Below are 14,201 nucleotides of genomic sequence, written 5' to 3'. Positions count from 1 at the left end.
ATCCTGATGTAATAATAATTTAAAAAAACGTAATTGCATATTCATATAGTAATGCATACAATGTTTGTCTTTTCCTTTTCAGTCCTAAACATTGCAGATGAATCTCTGCATTATAAAGGAAATGTAAAGATTAAAATGCATATTTGTTTCTACTTTATGAAATTAACATTTCTTTTGATGTCGAGCCATATGAAATTTGAGGAAACCGATCAGGTTGAGACAAAATGTGAGGAAACAGAAGTTGAGTAAGCATATGATTGCTGTTCATTTCCATTTTTGACCAACCAAAGAACATCATTGCAAAACGTCAGCAATGTAGCTGCCATGTCTAATGTCCTCACATTTTGTAACATCATATCTGTGTTGTAAGACGGACAGAAAGAACAAAACGTCCATGTGGCAACAAATTCTTGAGCGGGTCAGAGTCATAGGAGTTTCTCAAATGTGTTGTGAAAAAAGTCAAGTTGACAGTTATAATTAGTAATTCGGTCGTTACGCAGATAATGTTTATCCATCCATCCATTTTCTTTACACCCTTGTCCCTTAGTGGGGTCGGGAGGGATGCTGGTGCCCATCTCCACCTATCGTTCCGGGCGAGAGGCGGGGTCACCCTGGACAGGTCGCCAGTCTGTCGCAGGGTAACAATGTATATTTATAGCCAAATTATAATTCACAATCAGTAGTAAACTAGAAAAAACAAAGTGATAAGTCACTTGAGTTTAGTATTTCCTCACTATCCTTGTTTTCACCATTTAGGTTACAGTTAGTTAAAATAATCTGCATTCAACAAAGACACAGTGAGTAAGCAATCAGATCCCAATCACTGCAAAGTCAAAATGTACTCTAAGGATTGACATACTAATATTCCTAAATTCACACAATTAGTCTTATCACAGATAATTATGTTAGAATACAAACATTCAGCAGTCTAAATGGTCAGAGAAGGCACAAGATAACATAGCAAATATACATTCTGTGCCAAAATGTCACTGGAGAAAGAAAACAGAAGTGCAAACCAGGCAGAGTGAGGTGTTTTTTTTAATATTTGTGCTTTACCCGTTAAGAACTTTAAAGCATTTTCACCTCACTGGACAGCATGCCACTCCGGGATGCATTGAAAGAAAAGAGGAGAAAACATGCAGCAGAGTTCAGGAGCCGGGTTCACAGAGAGGTTCTCAGCTGCCTGAACTGGAGTGGTGTCACACCATTCACTGATACAGGAAGTGCTCTGCGCCACCAGGTGATGGAAGCAAAGAGTCCGGTCCACACCAGACCGGTCCAGGTGTTCTGTGGGACAAAGACAACAGAGCAACAGAATATCAGGAGGATGAACGCTGATCACACATAACATGGTGGGTAAAGTGAATATTTCTTCCTCATGGTACCCAGGGCAGACGGTGGACATTTGTCCTTTGTGTAACGATTTGAGAGTGTGGGGACCAACAGCCAATCAGAACTATGAAGGCGCCATGTTTAAATCCCTTGAGTTTATTTATTCTGGATCAAGACAACAGAGTAAAGACGGTTTCGGCATTAGTAAATAATCAGATTAGCACTAACACCAACCACATAGAGCTGTGTTTACAGTAACAGTTCACTAAATCCATACACAGCATTTCTAAACCAGTTCTTAAGCACCAGCTTTCTTTTAATATGAGCAGCGTTGAACATTTCTAGCGCTGCTGGAACAGATCTTCTTTTGAAGAACCAGTAAGAGGTGGCTGATGTGAGGTGTTGACTTGGTCTCCAAGATCTCAATCAAACATCTGCAGGATGTGCTGCACATTCAACCTATGTATGGACGCTCCCTTTCAAATCTCACTGGATTGACAGCACTTGCTGCTAACATCTTGTTTCTTCAGGGGTCTGGTGAAACCCAGGCCTCAGTGATTCAGACCAAAACAAAAGGCAAACCAACACACTGTTGGGAACGTAGTTTTATCCTTATTTTAGTACATTTAAACTAAAAAGAGGCAAAAATAAATAGATCACAACCTAACAGAGGTACATGAGAGATTGGAATCTGATTTCTCTTTTCATTGGTCAACTCTGCCACTTTAAATCGTTCAGGAAACTCGTTCCACTGTTACATGTTACCATTTCTGCTGCATTTGTGAAATGTTGATGGAACCATCTCAAAGCTCAAAGCGTCAGAGAAGAGGGTTCTGTCCTCTGCAGTGTGTGCTGTGAGGAGTCGTACCTAACGAGGCGTTTCCTCCTGCTCAGTGCCGCGGCTGGGGCAGTAAAGTGTAAACAACTTTGGAAGAATCCCTCGGTTTCCTCTCTCCTCTCATGTTGTGCACCTGGACCTGATCCGGGCTGCAGGAAACAGATGAGGTCCACCAAATTGGTAAGTTCACAAAAACACAATCTTCCAGACAAAAAGACGATGTTAAGAAAAAATCCTCTACACTGATTGATGTGAAATTCTTTCACATCGCAGTGCCATGTTCTACCATTTGGTAAACTCCCAGCTTTAACCTGATTAGGCTCATCTAGTGGGGGAAGAAACATTTTCACAAACTGGATCGCTGGTGTCACAGTTAGTAGTACTCCCAAACATTTCTAACCCTAACACAAAACCTTACTAAGTATTTTTGGTCTAGTTTCTTGTGCAAATGTTTTAGTACACTTTGAAATAAGACAAAACTAACTGGTAACTTGTCAACAAAATATAGGAGTTTGTTTTCACTCACAATGTGAAATAATACTTAGAAGTTTAATAATCTGTCGGTGGAGCTGTTACTTTTTTTGTAAGGGAAAAGGAAAAACAAAACATTGCATGCTTTGGTTAGTGTCCACCTGGACATCCTGGAGTAGTGCACAGTGATGAAGTTGGAGGCGGAGCTGCGGCCTGAAACTTCTTTGATTGGCGGAGCGTCCATCAGAGGAACGATGGAGGGGTGGGAGGTGTCGCTTAAATCCTCCGACTCCTCCTGTGTGCACATGAAAAACATCTAATTCCTCTTCCCTTTCGTCGGTGAACCTTCCGCCAGTTGACGTTGAGCGCGGCTCACCGGGATGTCGGACATCTTGCCTGTTCGAACGGGGAGGGTTTGTTCGGCCGGCTCACGGCGCAGGGTGTCGGGTGTCGCCGCTGGACGCTGGGGTCAAACGGAAGAGACACAAACCTCAGAGGATAAACCAGATAAATAGGATCACAAATCATGAAAAACCATTCCAGACTTTACTGCGGTAACCTGGTTCATTCTTCAAACCCGTGTTTTCTCCTACTGTCAGCTTCAGTAAAACACAAAATGCTGAAATATTCTTAGACTAATTAAAAACGACAAAGACAGCTGTACCTTGTTTACATCGTCTACGGACTCCGTGTCTACTCTGTGCATGTTCTTGCTGTGAACGCAGAGAGAGACACAGTCAGTGGCAAAGCTTGATGAAGAAAAGTGATGAATAAACAGGAAGGAAAAAAACAGCTGCTGCAGAGGCGAAGGTACTTCCAGTCACCTGATCATGACGGCCACCGTCAGCGTGATGAGACCAGCAGACACGCCCACCGCCGAAGCCAAGGCGATCGCCTTTAAACGACCTGCAGTCGGAGACATCGCAAACGTCACCGGCACGACAGAAACACGAAGTCGCCGAACGCAAAAGCAGGAAGCTCAGCGGGCTAAAACCCAACAGAAGTCATAAAAATAGAAAAGGAAAGTGATTTGAGGAGCTAAAGATCTGCACGTCAGAAAACGCCAGTCTGGACTCGAGTCTTGTATTTCCACTTCTTCTTTCCAAAGCTCCATTTCTTCAGCCGTCTAGACTCGAGTAGCAGTTTTCCGCAGCACCTCATCATCTCCTCTCTTAATAGAGAGAGCGGTTTACATGACTCACAGTGAATCATAGAAAAACAATGAAAGCCAGAGGCCGGACGGACGGATCGCTGCGACGGTGACAGGGAGGCTTCATCGCTCATCGCCGCAGACAAACAGAAACCATATCTGAAAACCTTCGGTGGTATAAACACTGACAAATACTCAGAGGCAGTTTTTTTTTCTCCTTTTTCTTCTTCTTCTTCTGCAGCGTCTGAGATAATCAGAAACATGGCTGTAAATATGCAGCAGGTGGGTTTCACTGCAGTGAAACCTAGTATTCCCATTCTCACTTAACAGAAGTAAACACTTGAATGCTGAATGCTAAGATGGCTGCACTTTAGTAGATTATGTTGGTAATTTAAAGCAAAAAGATTGCCCATAATAGTTATAAAAAAATAAAAAGAGGAACTAAACAAAATAAAACAGGACTGATCATAAGAGACGAAATTACATGTTCAGGAAAATGGCAACATTCAAGATGATCCATCAGAGCTGATTTGTACCTCTGACTCTGACTGTCAGGACTGGAGAGCTGTGGGACCCGATTCGGTTCCTGGCCTCGCAGTAATACTGACCGCTCTCACCAGGTCCGACCTCTGAGAAGGTGAAGACGGGCCCAGACTTGGTGACCCATGCTGCTTCACCAAGAACAGGGGAAACGGTAAGCTTTACAGTTTTCATTTAAGTCAAACGGTGACTGCAAACATTCACCACAAAGAAAAAAAGTAAAAACAATCAGAGCTAACAGTGAACAGTGCCACCATCCAGAGCGAGTCTGTGCCAGGTGAAGTTGTCCACGGCTGGGTAGGCCTGACTGCTGCAGGTCAGGGTCAGTGGTCGGCCCGCGTCCACCACACTGGAAGGGCGAGCCAGAATGGAGGTGTTCTTAGGGGGATCTGCGCAGAGGAGGGAAGAAAAGAAGATTGATGTTATAATAAATCATTTTTTCATAAAGACAAGCTGAAGTTCAACATGCAGTTCTAATCATTTTGGTCTTGTTACTGTTTAAAATCAAAGACAAGTCAAGCCAGAGAGTGAAGCAAAGACCAGCAGTTTGACCATCACAGCCCTCCAACTTTGTCACATCTCGTCTTGTTATAACCATAAAATGCTGAGTATTTTATGTAAAGCTAAGACAAAGTAGCACATAGATTTAGGACTAAGAATGGAAATGATACATTTGAAAATATATAAAGATCAATATTTAGTTTGTCTCTGCCATGTTGTACATCTAAAGACTGTTTGCTTTTTGTTTTTTTTTTACAAAAAAAAAAGCTCAAGTTCCTTCTTCAGGTTGATCTGAAATGACCCCAGTCAGAGTTCAGTTTTAGTTCAGTGGGTAAGGACTTCCACATGTTGACCCAGAGAAACTTTATGGACAACCAGCGTAGAGCTCCTGCTGGACGCTCCATGAATTACTGACCCAAAACGTCACAGAGAACCCGAGGAGTCTTCTTCCACATGTCTGATTTTAAGCAGTTCACCAGGTATGAATATGTTTGCAGGACAATGTTAATTAGTTTGAAAAAAAGGGGGGTTATAAAAAAAGAAAAAGGTGAAGGGATGCGTCTTATACTTACAGAGGACTGTTAGTGAAGAGACAAGAGAGGATTGGGAACCCAGTCGGTTTGATGCTATGCAGTAGTACTGACCCGCGTGTTGAGCCCCCACAGAAGGAAAGGTCAGGTTCTGATTGTGACCTTTAGGCACCACCTGGTCACCTATGATTCGATACCAAACATACCTGCAGAGAAAATCAGGGAAGTGATGATGACGGTGACCACTGGGCCCAGTTATTTCAAGAGATTTTTGACATCATCAAATCAACAAGAAGACACGAGGGCCTTATTATTATTATTATTATTATTATTATTATTATTATTATTATTATTATTATTATTATTATTAAAATAATAAGGCCACAACAAATGCATGACATGATGAAGTAACAAAAACATCATTAGAAAAAAAAATGGGGAAAGTAAAGAAAGTTGTATGGGTCTGATTCAAGGTGATGTCTTACCTGCTGGGAGGAGGCTGGGCGTGGCTGCTGCAGCTCAGGTTTACAGACGAGCCCTCTCTGATGTCTCTCTGAGGACTCGTCCACACGTGTGTGTTTTTGGGAGAGTCTGCACAGGAGGAACAGGAGCAGAAAACATAAAGTTAAACAATAAAGACCCTGATGTTAATCTTTGCCGTCCTGCTGCATAACTGGTTAGCGGAATACTTAATTATCATAAATATTCCTGCTGCATCTCTGTGATGCATCTGGACCACGATACGGCTAAAAGACGCACAGCTGACGTTGAGAAGAAGTGATCCGGAGCGGTCTGTTCCCAGTGAGTTGCGAGCGACGCAGTAGTACTCTCCTCTGTCTGTGTACTTCAGGTAGGACAGGTGGAGCTGAGGACGGAAGCTGTCTGGAATGCTGCCGCTCTCCATGTCTGCAAAGAAAGGAGAAAAATGTGTATTTACACTCCGACATAAAAAGTGACAACTATCATTTAAAACCAGAAATTCTGACAGTTTGAAAGGTTTTACTATCTCCACCCCAATGGGCGTGTGACTTGCAAAGAATCGAGCGCACCTGTCCCTTTCACTTTGTAGGTAAACAAACTGGAACATTGTTCGTTTACCTATTTACTCACTGTTAAGTTAAAAGTAATTTATTAAAAGAATGACTGAAGAAAATATTTAAAGTTAAAGTGAAATTAATATTGTTTGTGATAACATGCTAAGAAGTAATTGTTTTACTTTAAGATTATTGGTGGTACATTTGTTGTCCCTCCTATTTATCTATACAAAACACATGCAACTGAAGCACTTTCTTTCTTTATATCCTTAATAAGTTTCCTTGTGGTTATAAATATGATGTGACACAGCGGCCTATTTCTTTCAGCGACTGGCCACTAGATTAGATGGACACCATATCGATCTGGACATCTTGTTGAGTCAGGAGGACAGCATGCGATTATAAAACAATCTTCAAAGCTCACAACCGACCAACATTCAGCAGGTAGTCCCTGCTGTGTACCTTTAAACCATGCGAAGCTCTCAACAGGTGGGGCTGCATCGCTGCTGCAGGTCAGAGTGACTGAACCCCCCTCTGACAACTCTCCCGCAGGAAACGCTGCAATGGAAGTGGAGCGAGGACTGTCTATGGTGAGAAACAATGGAGAAATCATGTTTTAGGACAAAATATAAACAGCTTTTTTATTCAAATATTCCAGCCTATTATGTGAAGTAAAGCGTCTGATTATTTTTCCCTAAAATCTCGACTTCATGCTTTCTTCAAATTGTAAGACATTTGTCCTCGTCTAAGAATGAGAGCAAAATAAATATTATCCCCTGTCCATTACTTCCAGATGCATGTCCACGGTATAAAACATTCAAAAATCATAAAAGTTTCTGTTTTTCTTGGCTGACATTACTTACGCCCCATTGTCAGAGAGACGGATGGTGACTGGACGTTCTGCGGTGGGATTGGTCGGCAGGTGTATGAACCTGCGTGCTGCTGGTCAAAGCGGTTAATCATCTTTTTCTCATTCGAGCCGAGGTTCAATCCGTTCCTAAGACATCACATGATAATGGAGCTGATGGTGAACTATGATTTCTTTCCATTAGCTGGTAAGAGATAGGGATGGGGGGTGGAAAGAAAACTCGACACAATGCCAACTTTGGGCTAGTTAGCCAGCTAGCTAGCCAGTTAGCATTGGGCTAGTTAGACAGATAGCACAGCTGTAGTGGATGGCCTGAACTAACTCAAAGGTGCCACTTTTAGCTATGTCAAATAAATGTCGTTTCTCTGATCTCTCACCTTTTTCTCTCTTATTTCTGCATCCAAAGATCCACCTAACCAGGGTTTAGTTGTGCCTCTTTCCTGTACACATTCACTGACAGAGCTATTGCTGCCATTAACTGTGTGTATTCTCTTTGTTTTTCCCACAGAAAGTACTTCTGTTTTATTGCTTTTGCTCCATCTTCTTTCCTGGATAAAACCATTGATTGACCTATTGCTAATAATTTACATTTGCCTTCTTACTCTACTTTTAAAAAGTAATTCTGACCCCGTGACTATTCGGTAATGTGTTTCGCGTCTCCTTCGTGTCCTGTCCATCCCTATCTGGTCACAGTAGATGGCTGCTCATAATAATAAAATGGGACTTACCTGTAGAGTGCCAGGCTTCTCCCTGGGGCAGCACATCCTCTGGCTTGGCAACCTACAAAGACAGTTTCTCCAAATCCAAACATGTTGCCTGGCCTCGCTGGATGCACCTGAACCTGGAGGTCTGTGAAACACAGAGACAAACACACGTCATTAAATACTGAGATTTTTCTGAAATGTCTCAGCAGCTTTAGCTTCTGCTCACCTACCTGTGACATCCAGAGTAATGGTGTCAGGTGAGGTCCATCTCCCCAGCGGCTGGTCTGTCTCAAACCTGAAGTGATACTGGCCCGCATCGCCCAGCTTCACACCCCGAATCTGAACCGAGCAGCTGGAATAACTTCCCCCGGCGTAGCTAGAATCCAGGCAGCAGCTCAGTAACGTAATTCTACTGTAACAATCACAGCACTCGCAGTTGTTCTCACCGCGTGCGCCCACGGTAAGACGGGCTGATCTGGTTGGGGTCGGTGTGGTGAGCAAACTCCCTGCGACCCTCAACAGAGACACGGAACCACATAACGCGCCTCACAGTGTGACCTGGGGAGTTTTGCACAATGTTGTTGTTCACTTAAACATATCCTAAAGCCATAAACAACAACATACTTTACTGATACTTAATGAGATACACCAACACATCATACTATTAGTGTGAAGTGGGAAAAAAAATTCAAAATGCAAAATGAGCAAATGATCAACCTGAGGGGTAGTCATAACGGCAGGGCAGAGTGACTGTAGTTCCTGCCCACACACAGATCACTCTTCTGGAAAACGACACACTCCACCCACTCTGAGTACCTAGGTGACACAAACGCTATGAATCTTTCAATTGTCAGGGCTCTTAATTTAGGAATCTAAGCACAAAAAATACAAGTAGCAATTTGAAGCAAACAAATACATATGTTACAGTAAAAACCATGGTTGCATGAGGTGAACTTCTTGTCCACTTGTGTACCTCTTCCCTAAATGTCTGTGCATGCCACTGGTAAAAATGCACAAAAATCAGCATCCATTCCACCACTTTTTCTCCAGTTCTCACCTGAATTACCATCTCTTGACTGTAAACAGGGTGGTGACATGCAACAAGTACATGGCCAATTGTTTTTCCAATGTATTTCAAACATGAAATCTCAGAGAGTGAGCATTTCAAAGTTAAGCAGGAAGTGTTCTCCTTGATGTGCAGCTGTGGCGTCGACCTGTGCTGCTGACTGTGGGCCTGGCTGACTACCTTGCACAAAAGACAATCAATACTTATAAATAAACCGGAGTGTAAAGAGAAGGGCACCTGGCTGCAGGACATTGTGGACATAATGGCTCTCAAAAATCGACCACTTGATTTTAAAACTTAAAAGTAAAAAATATAAATCCTGGATTTAAAAATTAATCTGTAACTGAACAATCCCCCCCCAAAATTTAAATCTGTGCACTCAACACACCTTGTTTGATTCCAGTTTTTAGAAAAAACTAAACTTTAAAGAAGAATATTGCCATTTCTCTCATACCTGGTATAGCTGTGAGGATGGTGCCCAGAACTAACGCACCTGCCAACATCTCCGCTGACACGAGCTCTGTTATGTCACAATAAACAACCGGGTGAGAGCTGAAGAAGAACTCGCCGATCACACAAGACGTCATCAAACTATTTAAATCTCAAGAACTCACCCTCAGAGTATCTGCATCCACCTCAGCCAGTCAGATAAACACAGACACTTCAGGATGTTTGCGTCCCTGACAGTGATGGAGGTGAGGAGGTTTTATAGCGATGAGACAGGCTCAGTGTTTGGCGTGTGTCAGATGGGAGGAGGGGTGAGGCGGGTGATCGACTCCTCATCCGTCATTGTTTAACCCATTTCCACTGTTGCTCTTGATTCCACTTCTCCGTCTGAATCTGTCTCAAAAGATGAGCTAAAAGAAGAAATTGTGACATCCATGTGATCTTATCACTTCTGCAGCGGTTTCAGAGACACGTGTCTGTGCTACAAGTCAAATGCCATTAACATTTGACTTGTATGTGTTCGATTCACTTGTTATGTAACAGGCATTCATTCCTCCTCCTTCTTCTTCTGCTCCTTCTCTCTTAGTTGGGAAAAACATACTCACAGTGGCTTTTTTAAAAGGTAATTTCACCCAAAAAAGGCTCAATATTCACAGGAAGGGGCTACAGGCAGCCTGGAATCTTCATAGGAATTTCCAAAGTAAAAGCTTCTACATGCTGATCAACCTTAAAGTAAAGCATAAAAAATTGGTTCAGTAATATTTTACAGTATCATTCAATACTACATCAGTTTACTATGTACGAAGTGAGACAGAATTTCTAACTTTTTGGAACTTTTGGATTATCACATTATGTGATTATGTGATTATTATGTGATTATGATTATTTGACAAATAAAAGAATTTTCACAATTATTTTGGCACTAAAGCTGCCAATAAATGTGTTAAAATCCAAACAAACCTAAAGCTATTTTTTTATAGAAGCACATAGAAAGATGCAGGTACTATGCATCTTTCTATGTGCATAGTACCTGCACATAGGTACATTTGCACATGACTCAAAGCTTGTGCATCTTTTGCACATGCTTTGAGTCATGTGCAAATGACACAGCAAGGATTAACAAACAAAATGCAAAGAAAAAACAAAACAGAGGAGAGTTTACTGCACTGTATGTAAAAAAGTGTTTCATCATTGCTCACTGTAAATAAACTTTTTGTATATTAAAATTCTTTTTTTTTTTTTTTGCTTACATGATCTGATAGGAATAAAAACCAAGGTTTTAATTCTTGAGTAATTAAGAAAATGATCTCAACCATAAAAAGGCTGAAAAGTTAAGGTTGTAAAAATTGTATTTAGTACTAACAGATGGTGTGTAAACCTGAGACCACTGGATCGTCTGCCTTTTTTTGGCAGGCTTTGTATTTTCGTTTTAGTTTATTATGCAAAAGTACTTTGACTCTGTTCATGTAAAGGAGTTAGTGAGGCACGTTATCATAGTAAAAGTCGGTAGGTTCTCCCTCTGCTTGGATATTGTCTCAGCATCAGTCCAAGCTGTAAACAGAGTGACTGACATTTGTAGCTCCATGTAAGGTTTATTTATGAAATGAAACCAGGCCTGTGGGCGGACATTAATATACATAAGTCAAACAGACGTTGACTCCGCCGCCCAGATGTCCTCTTATCCTCTGCTCTAATTGAGAACGGTTGGCAATGAAAGCTACCCGCAGCCAGACGTGTGGAGGTTCGAGACCTTTCAGTCAACTGTGTCCACTTAGCCTGATGAGTCGAAATGACTTTAACATCCTACCCTGCTGTGGCTTGGCCAATAGATGTCAGGTTTAGCCAATAGGCTACTTAGCCCAGCTCTGACCCAGGAGTAATGATGATGTGCAGTTTAACTTTTCTGTCAATCTCTGCTCGCAAGCCCTCCACGGAAATGAAACCGTGGATGCACAGATAAAGCAACCTGGTAGAATTTAGCTAGTCATAATTTCATTTGGCCAAAAACTAACTAAACTTGTGTCAAACGTTTGTGCCAATATCATTTTGAAGGGATGACCCTAAAAGTTTCTGGTAGGTATTATTAAGAAAATAAATTTAGAATATGCCAGTTTTAAAACTTAACATGTCTTGATTGAAATAGCCTAGTTATAGTTTTAAAATTAATAACATTCCTCCCTATTGACCTTTATTTTACCTGTGGTTACAGCAGATTGTTTGCTAAGATCTTCTGATCTGCCCTTTGTCTGTGTGGGAAACAATCAGGAGAAGTTCTAGCTTTTACACTGATCTGTGAAAAGCCATAAAACAGCAGGAGTCCAGGCTAGAAGAGGAGAAGCTCTGCTTCCACTCTGTTTAGACAAAGGGGACAAATGGCTTTTGATTGTGGAAACATTGCAGGGAGTTTCTGACTTTAGAGAGGGTCAGAGACAGCTCCTGGTTGGATGAGCAAAGATACGCCTTATTTGAATAAATTAAAGACAAGAATACGCCTTTACTATAAAACTTTCTACACATGAGTAACAAATTAGATTTTGCTCTTGCAATTCTCCAAAGACGTCTTTGCTTTTGTTTCTTTCTTTCTTTCTTTCTTTCTTTCTTTCTTTCTTTCTTTCTTTCTTTCTTTCTTTTTCTTTTCCATTTGTCTCAGGTAAATTAATGTATGTCTCTGTTGTTCTGCAGTTTATGTTGTAATTTCATACGTTGTCTTCTATTGGATTAAACTCTGTAATTCTGTGACGTCCACACTCATCGTAGTTTTCTGTGTGGCTTCACTTCGGCCCGCCGGGAGAACCTGGGATCCGTGAGAAGAAGATAGAGCCAGAGATTTCCAAAATTCCTAATAACCTAAAGTCTTCTTCAACAGTATCAAAAGTCAACCAGCTGCTACTTGTTAGCCTAATCAAACATGATTGGTGTAAATAAGACACCCTAAGATGGAAGGACTCAAAAAGTTTTTACTTTCTTTTTGCCTATATTTGATGTTTTCTGTAAAAATATGTTGCTGTTTTTTTCCCCTTTTTTCCAAAACTTGATGTTACTTGCTTCCTCCATATTTTTTTTTTTATTTCCTTCATTTAACCACCCCGTTGATGCAGATCTCATTTTCAAGAGGGACCTGGGCAGAAATCTGCAATATCCAGCAACCTGGTTACAAAATAAAATGAATTAATACATATGCTCAAGTGTAAAACAGTATAAAACAATTAAAAAACAGTGACACTGTTTAAAAGAATCACATTGCCTGTTTTTAAGAATCGCTCGAAATAAATCCAGTGAAATCAATTCTGACATCTTGATTTCAGACTGGAGCTGATTCCCTTTTTCAATTCGGAAACGTGGAACATGCAAAAGAAAAATGTTAGAACGTAAAGAATGCGAATTAACAGATCTATGTAAAAGAGAGTTTAAGTAGATCTGTTAATTCCCATTCTCTACGTTCTAACAACATTTTCTTTGTCAGTCATTTTCATCTGACTGGTGGTGTTGAAGATGGAGGTTTACAGGCTGAGGAGATCCAACCTGGGATGATCAGAGACATTACTGATCTGCAGAATCTGAATCTGGGATCAGAAACCAACGCTGGATTCTCTACAATGTTTCTAAAATTGTTTAATATTCAATGTCTCACTGATGAAATGGTGAAATTTCAGCATAAGATTTTATGGCAATGCTTGGTTTGTAATTGAAGGACCTACTTCACATGATCTCTGTCTCTTTTTTCTGTGTCCTCAGGTGTCCCCCTCCTGTTGCATCAGGAAACTTCTATGGACTTTCAGCAGGATTTTCTGTGTCTCCTCAGTCCTCTGTGTCTTCTCTCTCCTGATTCTTTTTGTTTCCTTATCTGTCGTTAGGTGATGACAGCTACCGCTTATCACAGAAAGTCTGCCTTATTGTTTCGGGAGGATGTTCAAAACACACGTGTTGCTGCAGCCACAAATTAAACTGGGTCTGATTAGTACAGCCACGAACAGCACAACAGTTACCCGAGCTCCACAAGGGCATCTTACGACACTTTCCGGTGTTAATGTGTGATTCGGTTCGGTTCTAGTCCAGTGAGGGGAGATTATCCGTATTACGGTCTGAAGCGCAGCAGCTGCGGTAATTTCTCCGCTGACTGCAGCGTCACTCAGCAACGGAGAACCTCGAGGTTCTGGTTCTGATGGACTAAATAAACCTAGATATTTTATTTTGTCTTATAGAAATTCATTACTGGCCCAAACATAATGATAAAACACGCTTGCTGAAGCCACTTCGTGAACTTAATAATTTTTTTAATTCAAATGAAAAATCTAATTCACATCACACCAAGCTAATATTATGTAGTTCTGCTGTTTTATACTGTCGGCACAAATCTGCAGCTCAGAACGTTCCTGCTTTTCTCTTCTTTATTACTGTCAGTTTTTCAGAGAAACTAGCAGCGCTGCTAATTCACGGTCATTCCGTTACAAAACGTAACGCTGTGTTCCTGTTGTTCTCCGTGATTAAACTTATAATTACGATTCTCTGTACTGAGAAGCTCTCTGATAGCAGACAGTGTGTCCGTAAATAAGTTTTACTAAATATTGTACAATAACCGAAAAAAGAGATGTAACTTCTCTCATGAATATAGATTAACCAAAAACCCTACAAATTACAATGAAATACTGCGACTTTCGGTGGACGCCGGAAGTAAGACCCATAATCGTTTCCTCAGTGTTATGACATTTTTCAAGGGTCC

The 14,201-nt window shown here is 41.2% G+C and overlaps 1 protein-coding gene across 2 annotated transcripts; it reads right to left on the bottom strand.

Annotated features, from left to right (window-relative positions):
• Positions 1-1,020: 1,020 nt before the first annotated feature.
• si:dkey-33i11.1 (B-cell receptor CD22) lies at positions 1,021-13,811 on the bottom strand. Of its 2 annotated transcripts, XM_008432052.3 has the most exons (21): positions 13,180-13,811; positions 10,087-10,207; positions 9,649-9,891; positions 9,489-9,554; positions 8,686-8,784; positions 8,415-8,526; positions 8,199-8,344; positions 7,993-8,113; positions 7,260-7,393; positions 6,859-6,981; positions 6,122-6,268; positions 5,848-5,953; positions 5,405-5,568; positions 4,571-4,720; positions 4,328-4,462; positions 3,466-3,547; positions 3,306-3,354; positions 3,018-3,104; positions 2,803-2,936; positions 2,201-2,319; positions 1,021-1,287 (listed from the first exon to the last, which is right to left on the bottom strand). In XM_008432052.3, the coding sequence occupies exons 4-20, from the start codon at positions 9,535-9,537 to the stop codon at positions 2,223-2,225; spliced, it is 1,935 nt and encodes a 644-aa protein (XP_008430274.2). In that variant the 5' UTR covers positions 9,538-9,554; positions 9,649-9,891; positions 10,087-10,207; positions 13,180-13,811; the 3' UTR covers positions 1,021-1,287; positions 2,201-2,222. The 2 variants fall into 2 exon arrangements, with proteins under 2 accessions (XP_008430274.2, XP_081453688.1); XM_081597562.1 differs by having other exon boundaries at positions 4,328-4,459; positions 9,649-10,207; positions 13,180-13,809.
• Between the last annotated feature and the right edge of the window lie 390 nt (positions 13,812-14,201).

The sequence above is a fragment of the Poecilia reticulata genome, chromosome 16, assembly GCF_904066995.2.
Source record: "Poecilia reticulata chromosome 16, P_reticulata-male-v2, whole genome shotgun sequence".
Lineage (NCBI taxonomy): Eukaryota > Metazoa > Chordata > Actinopteri > Cyprinodontiformes > Poeciliidae > Poecilia > Poecilia reticulata.
The sequence above is the reverse complement of the archived record's forward strand: the minus strand, read 5'-3'. Positions and strand labels throughout refer to the sequence as shown.

Bases quoted from the DNA above. Each gene is read 5' to 3' on its own strand.
- si:dkey-33i11.1 (XM_008432052.3), bottom strand. From the start codon at position 9,537: ATGTTGGCAGGTGCGTTAGTTCTGGGCACCATCCTCACAGCTATACCA. The intron at 8,114-8,198 runs GTAGGTGAGCAG...TGTGTTTCACAG, and splicing joins CATTACTCTGGATGTCACAG to ACCTCCAGGTTCAGGTGCAT. The intron at 6,982-7,259 runs GTAAGTAATGTC...TTCTCACCATAG, and splicing joins CGTCTCTCTGACAATGGGGC to ACAGTCCTCGCTCCACTTCC.